Source organism: Carassius carassius, chromosome 49, assembly GCF_963082965.1.
Source record: "Carassius carassius chromosome 49, fCarCar2.1, whole genome shotgun sequence".
NCBI lineage: Eukaryota > Metazoa > Chordata > Actinopteri > Cypriniformes > Cyprinidae > Carassius > Carassius carassius.
In genome coordinates, this window is record NC_081803.1 from 15,930,327 (window position 1) to 15,952,862 (window position 22,536).

The 22,536-nt window shown below is 35.4% G+C and overlaps 4 protein-coding genes and 1 pseudogene across 6 annotated transcripts; 3 read left to right on the plus strand and 2 right to left on the minus strand.

Moving 5' to 3' along the window:
* Positions 1 to 4,429: 4,429 nt before the first annotated feature.
* On the plus strand, positions 4,430 to 6,747 carry LOC132132769 (dicarboxylate carrier SLC25A8-like). Its single transcript, XM_059545291.1, has 6 exons — positions 4,430 to 4,565; positions 4,756 to 4,963; positions 5,042 to 5,239; positions 5,767 to 5,868; positions 5,948 to 6,128; positions 6,225 to 6,747. Exons 1-6 carry the CDS (start codon positions 4,440 to 4,442, stop codon positions 6,337 to 6,339), a joined length of 930 nt encoding a protein of 309 aa, XP_059401274.1. The 5' UTR covers positions 4,430 to 4,439; the 3' UTR covers positions 6,340 to 6,747.
* A 1,349-nt stretch (positions 6,748 to 8,096) lies between these two features.
* On the plus strand, positions 8,097 to 10,938 carry LOC132132626 (mitochondrial uncoupling protein 2-like). The gene is made up of 8 exons (XM_059545068.1): positions 8,097 to 8,217; positions 8,340 to 8,474; positions 8,857 to 9,076; positions 9,434 to 9,647; positions 9,739 to 9,933; positions 10,263 to 10,367; positions 10,450 to 10,630; positions 10,713 to 10,938. The coding sequence occupies exons 3-8, from the start codon at positions 8,951 to 8,953 to the stop codon at positions 10,825 to 10,827; spliced, it is 936 nt and encodes a 311-aa protein (XP_059401051.1). The 5' UTR covers positions 8,097 to 8,217; positions 8,340 to 8,474; positions 8,857 to 8,950; the 3' UTR covers positions 10,828 to 10,938.
* Positions 10,939 to 11,127: 189 nt separating this feature from the next.
* Positions 11,128 to 13,071, minus strand: LOC132132383 (dnaJ homolog subfamily B member 13-like; annotated as a pseudogene).
* Positions 13,072 to 13,251: 180 nt separating this feature from the next.
* Positions 13,252 to 16,645, minus strand: LOC132132964 (large ribosomal subunit protein mL48-like). Of its 2 annotated transcripts, none has more exons than XM_059545593.1 (8): positions 16,550 to 16,645; positions 14,607 to 14,659; positions 14,370 to 14,401; positions 14,182 to 14,264; positions 13,922 to 14,091; positions 13,667 to 13,769; positions 13,459 to 13,548; positions 13,252 to 13,331 (listed from the first exon to the last, which is right to left on the minus strand). In XM_059545593.1, the coding sequence occupies exons 1-8, from the start codon at positions 16,628 to 16,630 to the stop codon at positions 13,254 to 13,256; spliced, it is 690 nt and encodes a 229-aa protein (XP_059401576.1). In that variant the 5' UTR covers positions 16,631 to 16,645; the 3' UTR covers positions 13,252 to 13,253. The 2 variants fall into 2 exon arrangements, with proteins under 2 accessions (XP_059401576.1, XP_059401577.1); XM_059545594.1 differs by lacking the exon at positions 16,550 to 16,645 and adding an exon at positions 14,832 to 15,036.
* On the plus strand, positions 15,833 to 22,301 carry LOC132132966 (ras-related protein Rab-6A-like). Of its 2 annotated transcripts, none has more exons than XM_059545596.1 (8): positions 15,833 to 16,074; positions 17,294 to 17,352; positions 17,509 to 17,562; positions 18,508 to 18,613; positions 19,671 to 19,782; positions 20,432 to 20,525; positions 20,777 to 20,843; positions 20,974 to 22,301. In XM_059545596.1, the coding sequence occupies exons 1-8, from the start codon at positions 16,005 to 16,007 to the stop codon at positions 21,036 to 21,038; spliced, it is 627 nt and encodes a 208-aa protein (XP_059401579.1). In that variant the 5' UTR covers positions 15,833 to 16,004; the 3' UTR covers positions 21,039 to 22,301. The 2 variants fall into 2 exon arrangements, with proteins under 2 accessions (XP_059401579.1, XP_059401578.1); XM_059545595.1 differs by lacking the exon at positions 18,508 to 18,613 and adding an exon at positions 18,752 to 18,857 and having other exon boundaries at positions 15,834 to 16,074.
* The last annotated feature ends 235 nt before the right edge of the window (positions 22,302 to 22,536 follow it).

Sequence of the window (22,536 nt, forward strand, 5' to 3'; positions counted from 1 at the left end):
AGCATTGATAATAAAAAAATAGAATAAAAATAGTTTTTATATTTCATATTGGTTTTTATATTTAAATATTAAAACACTGATCCTAAGGTCACTAAAAAAGTGTACTCGTGTACTCCATAGTCAGTACATCAAGATGAGTTAATGAACTGTTAAAGTCATAGGTTACCAGCAGAGGGCGCTGTCAGTATATTTGATGTTTGCACTGTATTTGTCTCACAAAGGCGTTCAGAATTATTTTTTTCATTAAACGATCATTTAATGTTTTTAGAGAATGGGTTCGTTTTTTTAAAAAAAATAGTTTGGTCGGTATAAATCAATGTATTAGGTTGATTCAGTTATGTTACATTATATATATATATATATAGTCAGTCAAATTAGAGACGATAATCTAGTTGATCAGACAGGACAGAAAATTGTCTGGTTTGGAGAGTATGTTCAGTCCTGGTTTAATCTGTGTCAGATTCCTCATTGTAACTGAAAGATTAAGGAAGTCAGCACATTTTCTGTTCAAGTCAGTTGAGGTTTAGCATGAATTGTCAGCTGTACAATTGAGCATACATTTCTACAGTCTCCTGAAATGTTTTGTAAAAAAAAAAAAAGAAAAAAAAAAGAAATATTAATGCCAATGAGAATTATTACATTTGAACTTCCTGATCATGCAAATATAAATACTTCTAGTATTTGCTAAAGAAATGTTTCCTTGTATTTCACTACTTACAAAAGATACATGTATTAACAACAGCTACATACAGAACTATTGCATTTCTGTGTTGTGGGAATGTTTTTATTTTTTATTTCAACATTTATGTCATGTTATGTAAAAAGAATAAAAATCTTAAAAGGTGCCCAAAGGCCTATAAATTACCATTAACTGATAGTTGATTATAAAAAAAGGGCATAAATGACTAGAGCAAAACTTATTTCTTATTTCTTATTTCTTAAAACTTATTATGCAGTCGGCCAGCTGACACAGCAATAGCCTGCAAAAAAATGATGTGGCACCGCCAAGAATGACAGGAGGAATTGAGAATGGCATTTTCTGAAATCAGCAGTGACGTTAATTTTCACCACCTCCGTACCGTTCAGGTTTTTAAATGCACTCCTCTTAGAACCTTAAGGAGGCCAAGAAAATCACTAGTGCTATATGACTCAGTTGTCATGTAATATAAATTTGGCCTGAAATTTTTCAGTATATTAAATAGAATATTTTATTTTTGTGTTAACTGACTAAACTTTTGTGCTTGTGCTTAGCTTCTTTAAAAAATAAATGTATTTGCATTCTACAATAAAATCAAGTAGCATTTAAAAATAGCAGTGCGTTCATTAAACAATAAATAAAATTTATCAATTTGCACTGGCTACCAATAGCTGCTCGCATAAAATTCAAGGCATTGATGTTTGCCTACAAAACTACCACTGGCTCTGCATCCATTTACCTAAATTTATTACTTCAGACTTATGTGCCCTCTAGAAGCTTGCGTTCTGCAAGTGAACGTCGCTTGATTGTGCCATCCCAAAGAAGCACAAAGAAGTCACTTTTACGGACTTTTAAATTAAATGTTCCCTCCTGTTGGAATGACCTCCCCAACTCAATCCTTAGCCATCTTCAAGAATCGGCTTAAAACCCATCTCTTCCTTCTTTATTTGAACCTCTAACTTTAGCACTCACTATTCCAATACTATTCTAAAAATCTAACTACCTTTCTAATCTTTTTGTATTGTATGTTCTTTTCATTTATTATGCAATTGTGTGTATGTGTGTGTATATATATATATTTACAATATATATATATATATATATATATATACACAGTATATATATACAGTATATATATATATATATATATTTATATATATATATATTCTATTCTATCTGTTTTCTTTTTATTTATTATATTATTTAAAAGCCCTTGCTATGTGTACTAGCTAACTGAGACTTGTTATATCACTTATATATCATTGCTCTTTTTGTTGTTTTTTTATTGCTTCCACTGTCCTCATTTGCAAGTCGCTTTGGATAAAAGTGTCTGCTAAATTAATAAATGTAAATGTAAATTCATAGTTCATAATTAAGAAAATAGATGTATTTGGACATTTTATGGTTATCAAACATACAACTAGATTTATTTATTTTTTACATTTTATTTTTGAAGAAAATCATTTTTAAACAAGTTTTATGTTCTGCATGAAACAAAAAATATACTGTTCCAAAACAATAAATAATCATATTTGGACATTTTATGATATGAAAATAGTGGAATTATGGTTAAAAGTCATTGCATGTGAAGTAAAAAAGATCAAGCTTGATGCTGTTTGATTCTATAATTTATCTGGTATTCAGACCTTTTAAGTGTCTTAAATGTCCCAATACTTTTGGTAGGCAGTTGTATGATGAATGACCACATATGGAGTTTTGATGAGATATTTGCATACTTTTCCATAGACTGAGCGTGACCTACTGACCTTTGCTTGAATACAGGGAGGTATATTTTTAGATGTGCCTGTGCTTTCAGAGGAAATATTTATTCATACATAAAGCAGGTCTCAATGGCAGCTGTCTATGGTAGACATGAATTTATGTCTGCGTCTGCGTCAGTCATTGATGTATCCGATTTCAGTAGCTGGCAGGGTGTGTGTCAAGCAGGACACGGGTGGTTGTTTACCTCTTTCAGAAGCTGAATGATCACAGGGTACACTGAAGAAACTGATTCCAGCTGGAAGTAGACAGCAAAAGTAACGCCTTAAGTTTACAATCAAACCATGTGGAAAATGTAAGGGATTCCAGACACAAACAAATCTTGAAATTACAGAAGGTAAGAAAATAACATGGTTGTCCAATGAAGGTTTACAAAGGTGGAAATCAAAAGCTGCTATTGGCCAAACAGTGATGCAAACCCATTCCAGGAGCCTATAGGTCACTCATTCATACTAGTGGGTTTATGACGGTTGCAAACAGAAGCAGGTTGTTTATTTGAATGGTGCAATAGCTGCTGTGGCAGAAATATCATAATAACGCAGCGCTTTCATAAGCTCAAGTGTCCTGATCTTATGTACTTGCACAAACAGGTCTGTGAAGGATATTTTCCTTTTTTTTCTTCAGCTGATCTTCTTCTGTCTACAGCAGCTTCAAGATTGCAGGACTAGACAACAATTATTTCTCACCATTTATTGAAACATGATAATGCCACTGTTACGTAACTGCCATTTGGTCGTTTGTTCAAGGTCGCAGCCAAACGATAATGAGTGATCAGATAACCATGGACTATTTTCAGATTTATAATTTCCAGAGGTGTTTTGGGAAGCAGGGGAAAGGTGACAAAGCAACACATGACTGTGACACATGTGTGTTTATGAACATCTATTTTTGTGAATAATTATAAACAATAAAATTGAGAAAATATATCCAAAATGATTTCTGTGACATTCATTGTATAATAAACTAAAATGTATAATTAACTAAATTAATTAAAATTAAATAAGCTGTAAACATTCCAAAATTACATGTATATTTATTTATACACACACACACACACATATATTGATATATATATATATAATTGATTCATAAAAAATACATTTAAAAAATAGATAAATATATAATAATTTAATATATTATTTTTACTGATATGTGTATTTATTTGATATGGAGGGCAGACAACAACCCTATCAGTGACAACTAGTAAACAAGTGTACATGTTCTTCGCCACACAAAGTTAAAATTAGACTCATTAGAGGAATACATGGGACTGGCTTCAACCGGCACATGCACCTATAAATTCAGGTTTGACAGAGCGGTTCCGATATACTCGGGTGGAAAACACACTGGATTAAACCCTAGATGGAAATAATTATTTAGCTTTCTGTCGATACATTTTGGACTAACCATTTCATATTACCAGAAGGTTGGTGAGCACACTGTATTTTATCATATTTCAAACGATTTTGTATGCTGATTTCTATGTTTCTGGGAGCCCAGAGCTTAAGTAATGAGACATACACTGTAATTTATTATGTTTCATACAGTATTGTACGCAGATTTTTGTGTTTCTGGGTATCCCCAGCTAAAGTTATGAGAAATATTGATTTTACAGTCATGCTTTATCTATATCCACCAAATCACATAGATCTTAAATGTTACTCTGTAGTGTTGCATTGCTGGAATGCTGCTTTGGAACACTGAGCCACAATGTTCTATGGCCACAAGTTTTGAAACATTTAAAACAAAAGAAGAGAGAGTTATTCCTTTGGAAGAAACTTGATCTTGAATCAGCAGTCTGCTGAGGTAAATCGAATTAGTATATAAATAAACATAATAATTCTTGAATCCAAATGAAAATGATTAACCAGTTTTGGCCTGCTTCTTATTCTCCCTCAGGTAGGGAAACACAAGAAGCTCTAGATAAAAATAAAGTAAGATCCTGTCAGAAGTACAGAAAAAAATGGTTGGAATCAAACCTAGCGACCTGCCACCAACTGCTGCTGTCAAGTTTTTTGGTGCTGGTACGGCGGGATGTTTTGCTGATCTGGTCACTTTCCCCCTGGACACAGCAAAAGTGAGACTTCAGGTTAGGACTTTTAGAACAATACATCATTAATAATATGTAAGCTATATATGGAAAAAGTTTTTCATAAAGAACATACTTTTTGAGCCCATTAAGGGTTGTTTGAATTGTGTTTGCATTGACTTTATGTGCCTGAAACAATCAAAAACAACACAAAAAGCACATTATGATCATTTCATCTGTCTTATTTCAGATCCAGGGAGAATCTACAGCTGCCTCAGGATCAGCTGTGGTGAAATATCGAGGAGTATTTGGCACCATTTCCACTATGGTGCGTACTGAGGGCGCAAGGAGTCTTTATAATGGCCTGGTGGCAGGACTGCAACGACAAATGAGCTTTGCATCTGTTCGTATCGGTCTTTATGACTCAATGAAACAATTCTACACCAGGGGCACTGAAAGTAAGTACTGTTGGTTGAAATAGAGATGGAAATGTTAGTGCTGATACTTATGCTAACACTCTGATTTCTCCTTCTCAGAAGCAAACATTGCGACTCGCCTACTGGCTGGCAGCACTACTGGGGCCATGGCTGTTGCATTGGCACAGCCCACAGATGTCGTAAAAGTGCGTTTCCAGGCCCAGGCACGTCAATCTGATGGATTAAAGAGATATAACAGCACAATGGATGCTTATCGGAGTATTGCACGTGATGAGGGGGTTCGGGGGCTCTGGAAGGGTGAGCAAGAGTTCTTAAAAGCATAGTTCACTCCCCACCCCCAAAAACCAAAATTCTATCATAATTTACACTCCCTCATTTCATTCCAAACCTGTATGTCTTTCTTCTTCAAAAAAAAGAAGACATTTTTTTAACTATTTGTTTATGTTTTTTTTTTTCTCCACACAATGTAAGTCATGGGGGGCTAAACCAATATTGTTAACTAAATCTAAAAATATACAGTTTTGGTAATTGAATTAAAGACTAAATAAAATAAAATATTATATAAAAAATAAACCTATTTTTAAATATTTTAATGAATACTAAAATAGCACTGTCCAAAGCAACAATGGACCCCACTGACTTTCATAGTACAGATAAAAATACACATACAAAAATATCTTTTTTTAGAAGAAATAAAAGTTTTGGGAAAACATGAGAGTGAGTAAATGATTTTTCGGCACACTATCCCTTTAAATTCAACTTTACATGCCAGTCACATGAGTTGTTCTGGTGGAGATAAAGATGTATTTGTTTCTCTATTTAAGGCTGCATGCCAAACATCACAAGGAATGCAATTGTGAACTGTGCAGAGCTGGTCACTTACGACATCATCAAGGAACTCATATTAAAATATGACCTCATGACAGGTATGAAACCTATGATCACTATGAATTTCATTATGGTTATTTGTATGTTATTGTTGTCTAACACATATGCCCTCATTAGATAACCTACCCTGCCACTTTACCGCTGCATTTGGAGCTGGATTCTGCACCACAATTGTGGCATCTCCAGTAGACGTGGTGAAGACCCGCTTCATGAACTCAACTGCAGGACAGTACAGCAGTGCACTAAACTGTACCCTCACTATGCTGACCAAAGAGGGACCAAAGGCTTTCTATAAGGGGTACGAAAAATCTGCTGTGAACTATTATTTATACAGAACATGGTAAACAATCTTATTTTCAGTACCATGAATTTGCCATCTTCATCTTCCCAACAGCTTCATGCCCTCCTTCCTGCGCTTAGGATCCTGGAACATCGTGATGTTCGTTTCCTACGAGCAAATCAAGAGAGGTCTGACTAGAATTCAGTGCTCATGGGAGTCACCTTTCTAAACGGACATTGTCAGTATCTTCAGATATTGATTAAACAGAGTGCGCAAATATAAGTCAAGTCCTTTGTTTTGAGAACAAATGGATTCCCAGGTTAAGTCTTATCACTGAAAAAGGCAGCAGCTTTTTTGAGGCCAAAGGGCAAGCTCATCAAAAATGAAAGATGAGTTGCCAACAATCACAAGACGTATGGCTGAGAAAGCAAAGTGCACTTTTTTCTCTTAGTTTCATCGTCATTGGACACTGAGAGCAGAGGTATTATTAGAGGTATCCAATTGCCAGGATATATGTCGATTTTTTTATGTATATACTTTTAAATATGTCAAGAAAACGGGTCCATGGCACTAATGAATTAATATATATTTATACTATAAACTGTACATTATTAGGAAAATAAAGCTTTTTATGATATATCTGTTTCTGTTCATGAGTTCTAAAGTGTTTTAAGTATCAAATCAGGTACATGCAACTCATTTAGATTATATGTGTTTGACTCCCCTGAATCCTAAAGTCTTTTAATCAATCAATAATCAAATCACCTGAGAGCCCAACACCCAGAAGGAAACTTAAAATTCAAATGGCTTTCACATGACAAAGGTTCAGAAAGCGCTCTCTTGCTTAGCCATAAAAGACAGGCAATCAAAAACTTTGTTAGAATGAAGCTGTGAAGTTTACTTGATGAAAAGAGGAAGTGCATGCCACATTAACAATAAGACAAATGCAAATCTGAGAAGTGTGAGCGACAAACAGCACTCACATGTTTCAGGATTCCCAGGAAGTGTGATAGAAGTGATGCCTGACGCTCTCTGAAGACTGTTGTGTGCATGTGACCCTTGAATTGACCTGGGACTCAAACAATAATAAGCAGCAGTGTGTAGTTCATGAAGCATGTGTGTCACTGTGTGTTTTTAACCCACATGTCTGGTGAACACAATTATTTTGTTTTGCTTTGAAGATGTACATTCTCCAGTAATGTTCTGTTTAATCTAAGTGAAACTTAAACAGCAGCCCTGTCTTTTTGATATGGTGATGGGAAATTTGGTGTAGATATGTAGTTTAAATGCTTTTGGTTCATGTAGGCTATCCGATGAAAAACAATAATACTCTCGTATTGTATTGTATTATTTATATATATATATATATATATATAAATCCATGTAAAAAGTAAATCGAGGGAATGTGTCTTTAAAAGAGGGTGAACCGAAAGTCCTCTTTATGAATAACATTTGTGCAACACATATCCTACTAATTCAGAATGACTCAGCACTTCAGTCAAATAGGGGAGACTGGGGCTAGTTGTCACACTTAATCCAACAAATATTTCTGAGAGCAGATTTCTGTTTGAAAAAGTCATATCAAAAGTCATACACAGTCTTGGCATGTTGTCATTATACGTCACAATTCAGATAATTTTAAACAGTAAAGAATCCTAAAACACAAAGCAATATAGGATACACCAAAAATCTATTATTCGAATGCTTTACTGGCTTGATCAAGAGAAAATACACAACTGTGTAATAGTATTTTGACTCCAAACTTCATACGTAATTTTGCACCAGTGTGGACGGTTAGCAGTATTTACCGTCAAGGTTTTTTTTTTTCGTACAGTATTTCTATTTCAATAACCTAAACCAAATACAATAAAAGTTAAAATTTATAAACGGGTTTTATCAGTGAAGACAAAAGAGGCGTTACTTTAATCGCTGAATGACGCGTCACGCGTGTCACGTGACTCCTTCGAAGACATTTAAAAGGGTCGCCGCAGCGTTCGGAACAGAACAGAGCACCTGCGGACTTTAACTCGCTGCTGTCTGAGGAAGTTATTTTTTTCTATACTGTTAACACTTTTATTCGTGTACACTTTATACATTATTGTTTAAGGTTAGTATTGTGACTTTCAAATACTGCCAACAGACTTTATCCGTTACTTGCGAATGTGTTATCTTTGATTATTTCAAGTGATGCTGATATGCATATAACACGGAAATATTCTTGTTTTTCAGACTTTGGAATATGTTTTTGATTTGTACGGGTTCTAAACGTTTTTCTATGGAAGAACACGGCAACAAAATTCAAGTTGATAGTAATTTCAACCAGAGAGATACTTTCAGAGAATCTTGAAGTTCTCATCCAAACCGGTTGGTAAAAAGTTTTCCAAAAGTGTTTATTCATTTTTTAATAAATAAGGTTAATACAGTTTGTAATATTATGCCAGCATTACATAATCTCGCATTTTGTATGTATCCGCACTTCCTTTATTGAAGCTCCTTTGTGTGCTATAAAGCCAACAAAGACGCCCCAGATGTAAACAGGATGATGACGTCAACATATAGATTAGCATGAACATGTTTTTTTTTTTCTTTTCTGTTGACCGTCAGAAAGCCTTTGCACCTATATTAAGCACATCCATTGGCCCACCCCAAATGGCTTAAATTTGCACAATAAAACAGGTTTAAGGTTTTAAATGAATTTTATAAACCTTTAAAAGAAAGTTATCATCATGTGTCTTCCTAAATCCAGGTTAGGGTGGAGTTCACTCATCTTCTTCACTTCATTGGTTTTCAACACATTCCATTTCACCTTTACGCTCCTGTGATTCCAACTGCAAATAAACATGGTTGGATTCAGAGCTGGTGATGTGCCTCCTACAGCCACTGTGAAGTTTATTGGTGCAGGAACTGCAGCCTGCATTGCAGACCTCTTCACATTTCCACTGGACACCGCAAAAGTTAGACTTCAGGTGAGTCTCTATTGTGTGGACCTGGAGCAGTGTGTTTTTGTTTTTTTGCTTGTGTGACAGCTGAGCCAGCGGTTGAGTCTGGAGACAACAGATGCACATGGCAACTTGACCCAGATCAACTCGCAGCAGCAATAAACTAACTTTTCATTTCAGGTAGACTGTTTAAAGTCACACCCATACTGACATCAGCTTTATCTATTTCTCTTGACTCCCTTTACACTAGCAACGTAAGCAGGTCCAGGCCTTGATGATTGTCCTTGCTGACCCAGGATCACTATGGACCCTTTTAAGCTGAAGATGCTGCTTCCCTCCCCGTGATTCTGTAAAGTTTCTCCATCCACCTTTTGTTCTGTACAGATTCAGGGGGAGACCAAAAGTCCCGTGAACACAGGCCATGGTCCGGTGAAATATCGTGGAGTATTTGGCACGATCAGCACCATGGTGCGTGTTGAGGGCCCGCGCAGTCTCTATAGCGGGCTGGTTGCAGGACTGCAGCGTCAGATGAGCTTTGCTTCTGTACGCATTGGCCTCTACGATTCCGTCAAGCAGTTCTACACCAAAGGCTCAGATCGTAAGTTGTCAAACGATTGTACGCAGGAATGATTGGAAACCATTTATGTAAGGCCTCTTATTAACACCATTCAATGCATTGTTTTCCTTAGACGTTGGGATTGGCAGTCGGCTGATGGCTGGCTGTACGACTGGAGCCATGGCAGTGGCTCTGGCCCAACCCACCGATGTGGTGAAGGTACGATTTCAGGCTCAGGTGAGCGCCGGGGCCAGTAAACGATACCATGGTACTATGGATGCATATCGGACCATTGCAAAGGAAGAGGGGTTTCGTGGTTTGTGGAAAGGTGAGTCTGGGCCAACTTGGGTCAAAAATAATATTTAATGAAATCCATTGTAATTATTTAATTATATTATGAACTTAATGATTATAATAATTAACAAATATAATTATTATTAGTAATTATACATTTCTTGCTTTATTTAGTTTATTATAAATTAAAAGGTTTATTGTATTAAAATTTACTTAAACTGTCAATTCTTACTGAAATATAAATTTAGTTTCATTGGTGAATTTTAGTTTATAATTATAAATATTAGATTATAATTTTACAACCAAGTATTTTAATAGTAATTGCCATTTTATTCTCTCCTTTCCAATTTAATCTTTTTATAGGAACTGGCCCAAACATCACCCGCAATGCCATTGTAAACTGTACTGAGCTGGTGACCTATGACCTTATCAAAGACGCAATGATTCTAAAATCATTGCTAATGAATGGTAAGATGAGCCTGCAGAAAAAACAATTACAAAATTAAGTGTCCGAGTGGGACAAAAAAATTATAGTAGTTTTTCTTCACAGATGATCTTCCCTGCCATTTCACATCTGCATTCGGAGCTGGTTTCTGCACTACAGTTATTGCTTCTCCTGTTGATGTTGTGAAGACAAGATATATGAACTCCGCCCCGGGCCAGTACACCAGTGCCCTCAACTGTGCTGTAGCCATGCTGACTAAAGAGGGACCAAAGGCTTTTTACAAGGGGTCAGTTCTCTTAACCCACTATAGCTTTACTTTTAATGATTTGAGGGTGAATGTAGAATTGACAAATGTTTGTTCTTTTTAGATTCATGCCATCGTTCCTGAGGCTGGGCTCCTGGAATGTGGTTATGTTCGTCACCTATGAACAGCTGAAACGGGCCATGATGGCAGCACGTCATAACTGGGTCACTCCTCTTTAAGCAGTGAATGTAGTTAGTTGAGCTTAGCTGGTGTGGTTCTGACTTTCTCTGTTTTTAGGTTTTCTGTAAGAATGCTTTAAAAATTAAATTTAAAATTAAATGTATGCATTTTAGCAGACACTTTTACATCTATTACATAAAATTTTACAATAAATAGTGTACATCTATTACAAAAAATTGATTTTGGTTTTTACTCTGTTCTTGTCTGTCTTGTGCCAATAAAATGAGGCTCTTAAAATGGCAATTTCAAACTAATTCTTTTGAGTTTCAAGTGTTTTCATTCCTATAATGAACACTTCGATTCATGACTGAATAGACTTTAAGATGCCCGGATGTGTTTTGATGAGAGAGCTTGTTTTAGAAGCGGTTTCTTTTCCGGTGAGAGCTTCTCTGGGAAATGTGTAATGAAGCAAACAATAAGGTCCCCTCTCTTGGATGGGTTGTTGACTAGTAGCATTCCCTCCCCGGTCACAACCTTGGTGTACTTAGGGCTGTAGTGTAAAGAAATTAAAATGAAACCGTCTTAAATATGAAAACCACATTCAAAAGTTCGGAGTAACATAAAACGTGTACTGACTTGTCTATTATCTGACCTGTGTATGCTACAGAAAGATATGGTTACTCACTGCACAATGTCATGGATGGGGATGTTGAGAAGCCTGCCATCTAGTGTCTCTACTTCTACTGAAAAACCAATCAAAGCCTGCAGAGTTGCCACAAATATAAATATTCAAAATCATATTATACCAAAATATAATTTACAGTAAACTTACGTGGTGGCTTTTAGGTAGGCTTTTGTTCATTTTTAACATGTTGGTCTGACTGAAAAACCTATCAAATATTCAACATGAAAACTAGACCAAAAAACTAAATCATTATTTATCTACAATATTTTACATGGAAAACATTTTCCGCCAGTGCTGAAAACAATGTTTTTCACCTTCTCAAGGGAAATATGTGCTGTGTAATACAGATTATCATTTTGGCGGACAAAGCATGGATGATGCTTTTGTCGTATGATAAACACAATATCTGCTGGGATGTTGTTTTGTCCCTGTGTAGAGAGAGAGAGAAAAAAACATACTATGTGATGACCAAGATCAATATAACAAACACATTGAAATAAAATTGTGATAAAAATGTGTTTGCTCATGCCTGGTCTCCCTCTTTTGGAAATGTGATCCGTGTCCCTTCATTCCATCCTGCTTTTACAGTGAAGGTTAAAATCTTGTCCCTGATGCTGGATGTGTGTCCATCTTCATTCATGACCTGTATCAGACACATCTCTTCTGAAATTAATTTCTCATGAGTCCATTTGATGTTATTTATACCCCTTCATGCAAAACTTACCCTACGGGATATCTTAATTTTTTTAGTGCATCCATAATAAAGGTCCTCCAAGGCGAGGTGAAGGTCTCTCTCAATTGGTGGATCCTGCAGCTTTTCTTTTTGCCCACACACACTCTTAAAAGCTGTGTTGTCCCCACTGCCATCACTGGTGAATTAGTCTATAATAGATATTACTAATCAGAGCTGGGATTGGTTAAAACACCAGGACATTAAGAACATATGAACATTAAGACTTTACTGCACTAGACTGTCTCTTGAAATTTACATTCATAAAGTAATACAAGAAGCTCAGTCAGGAAACAACAACACTGCTTTTTCATCCTATAAAAATAACCTGAAAAAGGATGATCTCCTCCGACAAACTGGCTGAACGTTTCATCTGCATTTCCATGGTACACATATCCTGATGTCCAGGCGCCATTCACTCCCAGCTCAGACGGGATTCCTCCTTTCAAACCCTCCTCTCCAAACTTATATGCGCGGGTGATGCTTCAGCGCGAGCCGCCGGTAGCTGATACAACGATAAAACGTCCTCAAAAAGACGGTAAACCATATAATATTCTGATGTTAATGCAGTATATATAAATATTAATACTTAGAAACCAAACAACTCGTAACTTACGCCTTTTTTTATGTCAGCATCAGTGGCGTTGCGGTTTATTTCCAAAACAGTAATTTTTATGTGCCCGTTAATCTTTACACTTTAACCGTATCACTGCACAAATTCAAACCCGAATTTCTCAGTAGGAATGAAATGAGCTCTTATTAGTTTACTGTTGTCAAACATGGTTAGTATGGAAACGGAGCCTGGAACTCTGGGTAATGCAGTCTTTTATAAAACAGCTGCTGAATAATTTTATAAAATTGAGAATATTATGATACTGCCAACATCATTACAGCACAGTGACAGAGAGGATGGATTTCAACGCTCCTCAAATTCCAAATTGAAGCCAAAAATGCCTAAATATGGAAAACATTCATGGGATGAGTTTATTGCTTCACAGATTAATTACAGCATACATGGGGTAGATAACTGTCTGACATGTTATTTCATAAGAAAAACATTTTTAAATGTATTAATTATTAATTTTTGCGAGAAGCCCCTCAAGCTCAGGTCTTGTTTTGAACCGGGCTTGATAATCTGCTTCTGTGTGCTGAAAAACAAACAAAATAAAAAACACATTAAGCCTTACAGTTACATAGAAGTGTCAAATGCAGCCAGACCAGATTTTAAATAAATATAAGAACAGTATCAATATGTGTAAGGTGTAATTTTCTGACCTGCTTCAGACAAAGTCGCACCCCCTCAGGCTGGTTCTTCAGAATGACTTCCATAAATATGGGAAAAAGTGTCGCCTTCATTTCACTGATCTAAAAACAAACCACCAATAAATTGGTTATAGCTACAGGCACCTATATTAATAATTACATTCAGTCAAACAATGTCGTAACTTAGTCATATGACTAAACACAAGCTCAAAGCATTCACCTGAACAATACGCTCATGGGTTTTCAGGACCGCATCTACATACATCTTAGTGCCTTGCTCCTGCATCACCATGACCTCTGTGCTTTTTGTAGGCAGGGCACAACTTTAAAACATAAAATGAGAACTCATTAATGTCACCACAACCTAATATTAGTTACAAGGATGTAAAATAACATATAGTTGAGAATACATTAACTTGAGAATGTTTTTGGTTTGGGTGCATATTTAAAAAAAAAAAAAAACACTTTATCCCACCTTTCATCGACTCTGATGTCCAAATGATTGCAGAGATTGTGGATGTATTGGGAATAGTGTTCCACTAGAGTCATGTCATAACCGGAAACACACACATTAAACACACCAAACTCTGTTGCTGTCGCCGCTTTGATCTGCTTCGCTTGAACTCTCTCCTTCTTCTTCTTTGGCTGAATAGTAACAATAATTGATTTCGAACATGTTATTAACTGGTAATAAAAACATTTTACACAGAGGATGGACAAAACCGTAGGTCTTACCAATGCTTTTGGAAGAAGATGTCTGTATTTTCCAATACCATGTGTGGGCATTGATCTATAATGTCTGTTAGTCAGCAAAACACCTAGTTAGACACAAAAACATCATTTGCTTACTGTCAGTTACGTATATTTGTACACACATACATATGTGAAAATGAAACATATAATAACAGAAGTAATGCTCTTACCCAATGGCATTTGTGTAGTTAACACTTGACTTCTGTCACATTAGAGCAAAAACAATGATCAGCTTTAAAGATCACCTTTCTAATATATATATATATATATATATATTACCTAATGTAGAATAGGTTGATATTTGATATTATATATATATATATATATATATATATATATAGATAGATAGATAGATAGATAGATATCGAATATGAGGCATCTAACGTGAACAATAAAAAGCCACTTACTGAAGCGATGATGCTGCACACACCAGCGCCCGTGTGTTCTGAAGCAATAAAACCTGAAGCAAAAGAATACCACACACAAAAAAATTATGATTGGAAATACAATAATTTTTTTCTTTTAATTAAAAAAACATTGGTTTGCTCTTCCTCTACGACCTTGGCTCATGTCAACAGCATAAACCACTGCAATACACCAACAACTGAGATGCCATACTCTAAATACTGCACCTTGTTCAGTAAAGTGTTCATTGTTTCACGCTAATATTTTAATTCAGTGGTAGTTTAAAGATAAATAGCCAAAATCCGTGAAGGGTTTCGAGAGGCGCATGTACTTGTACTGCGACTGATCTTCTTCACGGGTTTCAGCAGGTGAATCGACGCACGTCCGGCGCATTGCTGCCGCCTGCTGGAGCAGAAGCGTCACTTTTGCGGTTGAAATCGGTGTTAAGTTTGTTAAGATATTAAGTTACTATTCCGCTTAGAGAAAAAAAACTATAATGTTGAAATATTAGTAAAAAAAACAAAAACAAAAAAAACAAACAGAATACACAAAATTGTCCAAATTTCAACCTATTCTAGGTAATTAATAATAATCATAAATAACCCCTGACACAGAAAGCAAGCATGCGTGTAATGCATCCTCTGTTTACATATAATTGTATCATATTTTAAAATTGGCAGCGACAGAGTGATTAAATCCTGACATTGCCAGGCTGGCAAACTCCCACTCAAGGGTTAACGGAACGCGATGATGCAGGACAGTCAAGTGGATAGAGACGTGGCGTGGCACTTGCAAAACTCAACCTAACTTGTTTGGCGCCCCGCCTTGTTTCCATATATAGACAACATTCCGCTCGCTCGGTCCAGTGCATACCATAGACTGTATGGTGCATACACAAATAATTTCATTTCCACAAACAAATACGTTTTAAGGACGCAAAAAAACATCACATATGAATATGGATACCAATGAATCAGTTCAGCGAGCCTGTTAAATGTACGTTTTATAACGTAAAGACATCACAGGAAATGTATTGCAATACTCAAAATTTACAAAAATATCAGGAGCATAAATTAAATGATAGTGGTATTGATACAATACATGAATAGTTTCAGTGTGATCTAATTAATTATCCACTATGGTGTCATTAATGTGACAAGAACGATGTGTTGAATGGACGGATGCCTTTGTATTCCCTCAAACGCTATAGGCTGAGCTCAGCTGTCAAACACACCTCTGACTATCATGTTAAGTTGCAGCGCAGAACTGGGCCCGCAGAGAGTCTAACTGAACCGAATTAGAGCAACAGGGATACTAGCGGCTTTATTTTCTTCTTTAGAACATTTTGATAGTTATAGCAACAAATTCTCACTCACACTGGGCCCAGCGGAACCGGCAGCATGTCTGCAACAGGAGATTTCGGCAACCCGCTCCGCAAATTCAAGCTGGTGTTTTTGGGAGAACAGAGCGGTGAGTGTCGAACCGAACCGAGCCGAACCGAGCCGAACCTACTGGTCCTGTCTCTTATCTGTGTGTGCATTTATTATATTGCAACGTATAACGTTATATATTTGTATGTGTTTTTGTGTTGGAATGTGTTCATATTTGTTGTACATTTGATAATATGCTTACACTTTTACTGAAACATGTCAAAAAATAACTTGTGATATCAATTGAAATCTTAACTATCATAAATCAGCCAAGGTTTTTCATTGAAATTCCGTAAATATTGGCTGTTACCATAAAGTCTGGTCTTGAACTGCACTTCACATTCTTTTCATAGAATATTTTTGTCTGTCGCCTGTGTAAATATGATATCCACATCTCTGACCCTGTGTTTTGCTGACATGGTGAAATGTTCTGGATCTTCTTACTATTGAACACACGCATTTCAAAGCTCGGGAGAACTTGCATGTCTTCATAAGATAAAAACACCAACACTTACTAATAGATACCACTGAAGTCTCAGTATGATGATCCGTTCCTCTTTCTGACATATCTGACACAGGTGGCCTATCAATCTCATTTCGAGCTAGTAAGAAAAAAAAAACAAGAAAAAAAAATTCCCTGGTCCCAGAATTCAACAGCAAGTCAGGACTGGGTTCTATGTAAATTAGCTATCAGCATAAAGCATAAGATCACGTGGCAGTATTTTTTTTTTAAACTCTAATAAGACTAAACGTGAAAAAATAGCTTGGACTTTTGCTGGATGTCAAAAAATTTGAATAGTAAAAAAAAACATTGCAAATATTCAAACCGTTTGCATATATTTACATAGACACTAATGCATGTGTTTATTTCACATGCAGTTTTCGGTTAATCTATTGAAATTGCCCTGCATGTTTCAGTCATGCGAGAAGAATCTGATGTGAATCCGAAATAAATTTGGACAGATTTGTGCATTCATGCAGACCTTTGCTTCAGTATTTTTTTGTTTTAAAAGTTATGCATCTGAAATTAAATCTATCAGCATGTAAGTTTCAAATGTGAGGTGTATCAAAGGATGGACTTGCATGAAATGGACATTTAATTTGTGTAACTGGTTGGATCTTTTCCTTCTAGGGAAATGTATTGGCAATAAAAGTAATCATTGATGCAGAAATGTCTCTGAAAAAAAAATTGGAAGGTCACAACTTCACAAGAATGTAATGTTGATAGTAACTATTTAATTCTTGATTTCATTTTGCAGTGGGAAAGACATCGTTGATTACCAGATTTATGTATGACAGTTTTGATAATACCTACCAGGTGAGTGAAGATTTTTCTGACTCTGCAACTTTAAACAGTGTTCTGATTTGTTTGGATGTTTCTAATCAGATGCGTGGATTAGTGTATTTTATCCCATTTTAATGTATGTGTATAATGTGTATTTTTTAAGGTTTGTTTCCTTACTTTTATTTTCAGGCCACAATAGGAATCGATTTCTTGTCGAAAACAATGTATCTTGAGGACAGAACAGTAAGTACTTTTTTTTTTTTATTCCTAACAGTAAATGCACATGCCTTTCAGTGTTTTAAATATATTAAATCTATAAAAATATAAGTTCTCTAAAATAATTTTACCAATGTTTAAATGTCTGGGATGCTACTGATTGATGACTGAGGGATTTGTTTGGTTTACATTGGTCAATTCTTTTTATGACTGCACAATATGTCATTTTTAAAAACATTTTAAAGGCATTTAACATATTGATTTTAATCAAACTGCAAGGTTTTTATGCTGTTGTAAGAACAATATTGTTACATTGTTTAGAGTTGTTTTTTTATTTTTTATTTTATTAAAGTAATTTTAGCATGAACTTTGTTGCTGATAACCTGAACACAACCTTTGCTGCTGATATGGTGTTAAATAAATGATTGAATGAATAAATAAACACTTATTGTAATGCATTCTACTTTACATTTACTTTTAGTTAACTATTACTATTATTACAGAAAATAATTTAAATTGATTTGACACATTAACGTTTGGTTCTTCTTATGACATTAGTTTTATTTTCCTTGTTGAACATTAATTTGAACATTTATATTGTGATGTGTCTGTAAAAACCCAACATAAACTGCACCACAAGAAACTCCTGTGCCTTCTTCCCCCTGCTGTGTCTCTTTTGCTCTCTTTCTCTAGTCATTTGTTCATATGTGTGTGTTTCTTTCTGTAAAGAATTGTTCTTTTTGATGGGTTTTGAGCTGGAAATTTTTACTCTGAAGATCTGCGGGCTTGATGGCATAACACAACCCTAACCCTTACCATAACCCTTGAGATGTTTGTCCACTTTGCTTTTCCTTATTTCTTACATTTCATTCAACTCCTTTTTTATCTATATTTTTTCCTTTGAATGTTTCATTTTCCCCCTTTTTTCCTTTATTCTCCTTCTTTTCGTTTGTTTGTTCTCCAATCAAACAGATCAGGCTGCAGCTTTGGGACACAGCAGGACAGGAGCGTTTCCGTAGTCTCATTCCCAGTTACATCAGAGACTCTGCTGCTGCTGTTGTAGTTTACGACATCACAAGTAGGTATCTGAGACCCGCTGTGCATCCAGTTCCCCTCCTCTTACCTCTTCCTCTTCCCCTTTCTCCCACCCCCCCCCCCCCCCCCCTCTCTCTCTCTCTCTCTATGCTGGATCTCTGGTGCTAAAATATTTGGCCAGGTGCGGCTGCAGCTTTGGGACACAGCAGGACAGGAGCGCTTCCGCAGTCTGATTCCCAGCTATATCCGGGACTCTACAGTTGCCGTGGTAGTCTATGACATCACAAGTGAGTGTGGATCCTCGGCAGGAAAACTTAAGGAAGAGGAAAGCTGTCTGTCATCTCAACGCAGTCTCTCTTTCTGTTTCACATCCTTTGTGTTTCTATGTGATTTCATTCTCTTTGTCTTCTTTTTTGTGACTTTTTTTTCGTTTTGTAATTGCAATTCAGTGCACCTTTTCAGTAGGCACCTTTTTTAAATTCACATTTAAAGGTTAACAGTTTCACACTTTCCTGTTGCTGCTAATGAAACAATATAAACGGCTAAGTAATGCGATTTTCTTAAAGACAGAAAATGTATCAGTGTACAGTTTAATGGGGAATAAAAATATAAATAACTAGTAAATTTTTGGCAGTTGTGGCCAAAAGTTAATTTTACACCCACAACACTCAAAAGTAAGTCCCTAATAACATTTTCACTTATCCAACCATTGCTTTTTAAACCATTATTTTAAGCAACGCATTTTTATATTTGCTAAAAATAGATTTTTTGTAAAATTTATTTTGGTCATATAAAAATATTTGAATTATTAATAAAAAAAGTATGCATTCTTTGACCATTTTACAAATTGATGAAATGTAGTTGATGTAAATGAAAGATTATTTTATCTATTTCTTTTCAGATTAACTCTTTCTGCAGACTAAGTTCCTGTGACGCATTCATGTGAATGGACACTTCCAGCTATTTACCTCTCACTTTTCTTTCTTCTTATTTTATCCCTTCGTGTTGTGTCTCTCTGTGTATGATCCTGGGATTCCCTATAGACCCCCTGAGGCTCATCTTGATCATTAACCCAGTGTTTCTGAAATCCCCCCCGACAGATGTCAACTCATTCCAGCAGACCACTAAATGGATCGATGATGTCCGAACAGAACGGGGAGGTGATGTCATAATCATGCTGGTGGGAAACAAAACAGACCTTGCAGATAAAAGGTATGTTTAAATGGTTGTTTGGTAATGATATATATATGATATATATTCCAGGGTGCATTAAATTGATAAAGAGTCATTTATTTTATTTTTATTCCAAATAAAGTCTGTCCTTTTGAACAAGAATCCTGAAAAAAAAATCATCATGGTTTCATGCAAAAAAAACTTAACATTCATAATATTGTTTCTTATGGAGCAAATCAGCAAATTAGAATGATTTCTGAAAGGATCATGTGACACTGAAGACTGAATGAATGGCTTCTGAAAATTCAGCTTTGCCATTTCAGGAATTAATTACATTTTAAAATAGATTACTATAGAAATCAGTGATTTTTAAATTGTAATAATTTTTCACAATATTACTGTTTTTACTGCACTTTTGATTAAATAAATGCAGCCTTGTTGAGAATAACAGCCTTTTTCTAAAACACAAAATTTTACAGACCCCAAAATTTAGGTTAAGGTGATAAAAAAATTTTTTATGCAATATTTACATAAAATTTACTAAACAGAAATTCATATGTTGACAAAAGCACCTTTTTAAAAAAAATGAAACAAACTAGTACTAATATTCTATAAATCTGCTCAAAATAGCAAAATATCGGAAGTAGGCAAATCTTAATGATTACATATGTTTTGGGGATAATTTCAGGCAAGTTTCTATTGAGGAAGGAGAGAGGAAAGCCAAAGAACTGAATGTAATGTTTATTGAAACTAGCGCTAAAGCCGGATACAACGTCAAACAGGTGAGTGTGACCCAGATTTGACTTAAATCAAAAGTAGAAATATGTGCTTTAATGATTTATTAAATTATATTTGCATGATTATTCAAAAACAGCATTACTGAACTTTACACTCATTATCAGTGTCTTTAGAAGATGACATCCAGATGATTAAATATTCAACTTTTCTGAATGCAAACACCCCCACACACTGCTTGTTTTTTCTGATCCTGGTGTGAGAGTTTAATAATGGGGCTTGTGTTTGTCTCGTCTAGCTTTTCCGGCGTGTAGCAGCAGCTCTTCCTGGTATGGAGAGCACACAAGACAAGAGCAGAGAAGACAGTATCCTACACAAATATGTGCATAAACTTAGATATGTACACACTTGCAATCACTTGTTTTAGTACTTAATTGTCCATCTGTAATCACACCACGAAAACTTTGTATATTTCCTTAATTCAGTTTCTTTCAGTGATTGACATAAAATTGGAAAAGCCGCCAGAGCTGCCGGTCAGCGAAGGCGGCTGTTCATGCTGAGGATTTAGTCTACATTTCTGTGCCGTGTCTCTTATTGACGCTCTTTCAGACGCTCTTAGTCGCACTCAGCATCTCTCTGGATATTCTGCAGAAGCTCCGCCCACCTGGAGGGAGTAGAACACTACCTGTCCGTCACCCTAGTTACCGTGGTTACCACTGGCCCACTCAAATGACTTTAAATTCGATAGCACAATGTGTAGGTGTATGCTGTTGCTTTTCTATTATTTGTTTCTGTTAATTGTTACACCTTTTGTGGTGATTTGGGTTTTCACTCTTTTAAAACACTTTTTATAAAGTGTTGTTTTTGTCCACGTTTCGTTTTATGTGAAATAATACTTCTATTACTGTAATAATGACGTGAATAGGAACAAAACAAGATAAATAAATGAAATTAAAGAACTAATGTGAGAAGGATATCCATATTTGATTATGCAAGGACTTGATAAGTATTGTCCAGATTCACGGTGCAGAGATGGAAGAAATGTTTGCTAGTGTTTTTGGAAATATCCAAGTGTAGATCTCATCATATGTGGCTATGGGGCTTTACATCTGAGACGTTGCTAATGACTTCTTCATAAGGAAGAAAGAAAAGTGTAAAAATAAATGTTTTTGGATTTTTGGAGGAACAAGTGCTGCTTTTAGCTCAGACAACTCTGAAACATTGCAGGGGTTTTTTTCTCACTCCTTAGATGCCATTTAATTTTTTTTTCTTTTCTTGTTATTTTGAGCATTAGAAAGCCAATAGCTTAGTCAAAGAGAATTACATTTATTGCAAAGAAATATAATGTATATTAAGGGAAGTATCAGATCAAGTTTAACAGATAATATGCAGACATTGCCTTTGATGGTTTGTTTTATGGGGCTTCCATGTTTTTTTTTAAGCATTGTAAAGTTTTAATTGTTGTAATAATAACACACTAGATATGGTTTGATTCGTGGCATGAACCCTAATATTTATTTGTTATGTCTTTTAGTTTTTAAACACTGTTTGTTTTGTCAAAATTTGTAGATGGAGGCATTTAGATATTCTGGTCTAAGCACCTGCCACAATTTATTATTATTATTTTTTTTATGTATAGTGGTAAATTTGTCCCCAGACTGATCTAAATGTTTTTATGATATAGTGCAGTTTGTGTATTTTGTTTGGTTGTTTTCTTAAAATGGTCTCATTCATTTCAAATGTATTTTAACCAGTTTCGTCTGGCAACACTGCTTGACACCAATGCTCATTATTTGCACTGAATAAAATTATCAGAAGCTTGAGGCATCCTTAATAAAAATCTTGTATTTAACAGTGTTTTTTGTTTGTTTTTTCTGGATGACATTGTTAAATATGCAGGAGTTTTAATTGTTAACACCAAAAATTTAAATGCCATCTAATATAATTCTGTATGTAATAGAAGTGTTTTATTTTGCACAACAATATTAAGTTTATAACTTATACTGGCAAGGTAGCATAGTGCGTACACAGGCCAAATGCAAATACTGTTCTGCCTGC

Coding starts and splice junctions, on each gene's coding strand:
- LOC132132769 (XM_059545291.1), top strand. CDS start 4,440: ATGGTTGGAATCAAACCTAGCGACCTGCCACCAACTGCTGCTGTCAAG. Junction 4,566..4,755: donor CAGCAAAAGTGAGACTTCAG/GTTAGGACTTTT, acceptor GTCTTATTTCAG/ATCCAGGGAGAATCTACAGC. Junction 6,129..6,224: donor CCAAAGGCTTTCTATAAGGG/GTACGAAAAATC, acceptor TCTTCCCAACAG/CTTCATGCCCTCCTTCCTGC.
- LOC132132626 (XM_059545068.1), top strand. CDS start 8,951: ATGGTTGGATTCAGAGCTGGTGATGTGCCTCCTACAGCCACTGTGAAG. Junction 9,648..9,738: donor CTACACCAAAGGCTCAGATC/GTAAGTTGTCAA, acceptor TGTTTTCCTTAG/ACGTTGGGATTGGCAGTCGG. Junction 10,631..10,712: donor CCAAAGGCTTTTTACAAGGG/GTCAGTTCTCTT, acceptor TGTTCTTTTTAG/ATTCATGCCATCGTTCCTGA.
- LOC132132966 (XM_059545596.1), top strand. CDS start 16,005: ATGTCTGCAACAGGAGATTTCGGCAACCCGCTCCGCAAATTCAAGCTG. Junction 19,783..20,431: donor ACAGACCTTGCAGATAAAAG/GTATGTTTAAAT, acceptor GGATAATTTCAG/GCAAGTTTCTATTGAGGAAG. Junction 20,526..20,776: donor CCGGATACAACGTCAAACAG/GTGAGTGTGACC, acceptor TGTCTCGTCTAG/CTTTTCCGGCGTGTAGCAGC.
- LOC132132964 (XM_059545593.1), bottom strand. CDS start 16,630: ATGAGATTGATAGGCCACCTGTGTCAGATATGTCAGAAAGAGGAACGG. Junction 14,660..16,549: donor GACTTCAGTGGTATCTATTA/GTAAGTGTTGGT, acceptor CTTTTGCTTCAG/GTTTTATTGCTTCAGAACAC. Junction 13,549..13,666: donor CCCATGAGCGTATTGTTCAG/GTGAATGCTTTG, acceptor GTTTGTTTTTAG/ATCAGTGAAATGAAGGCGAC.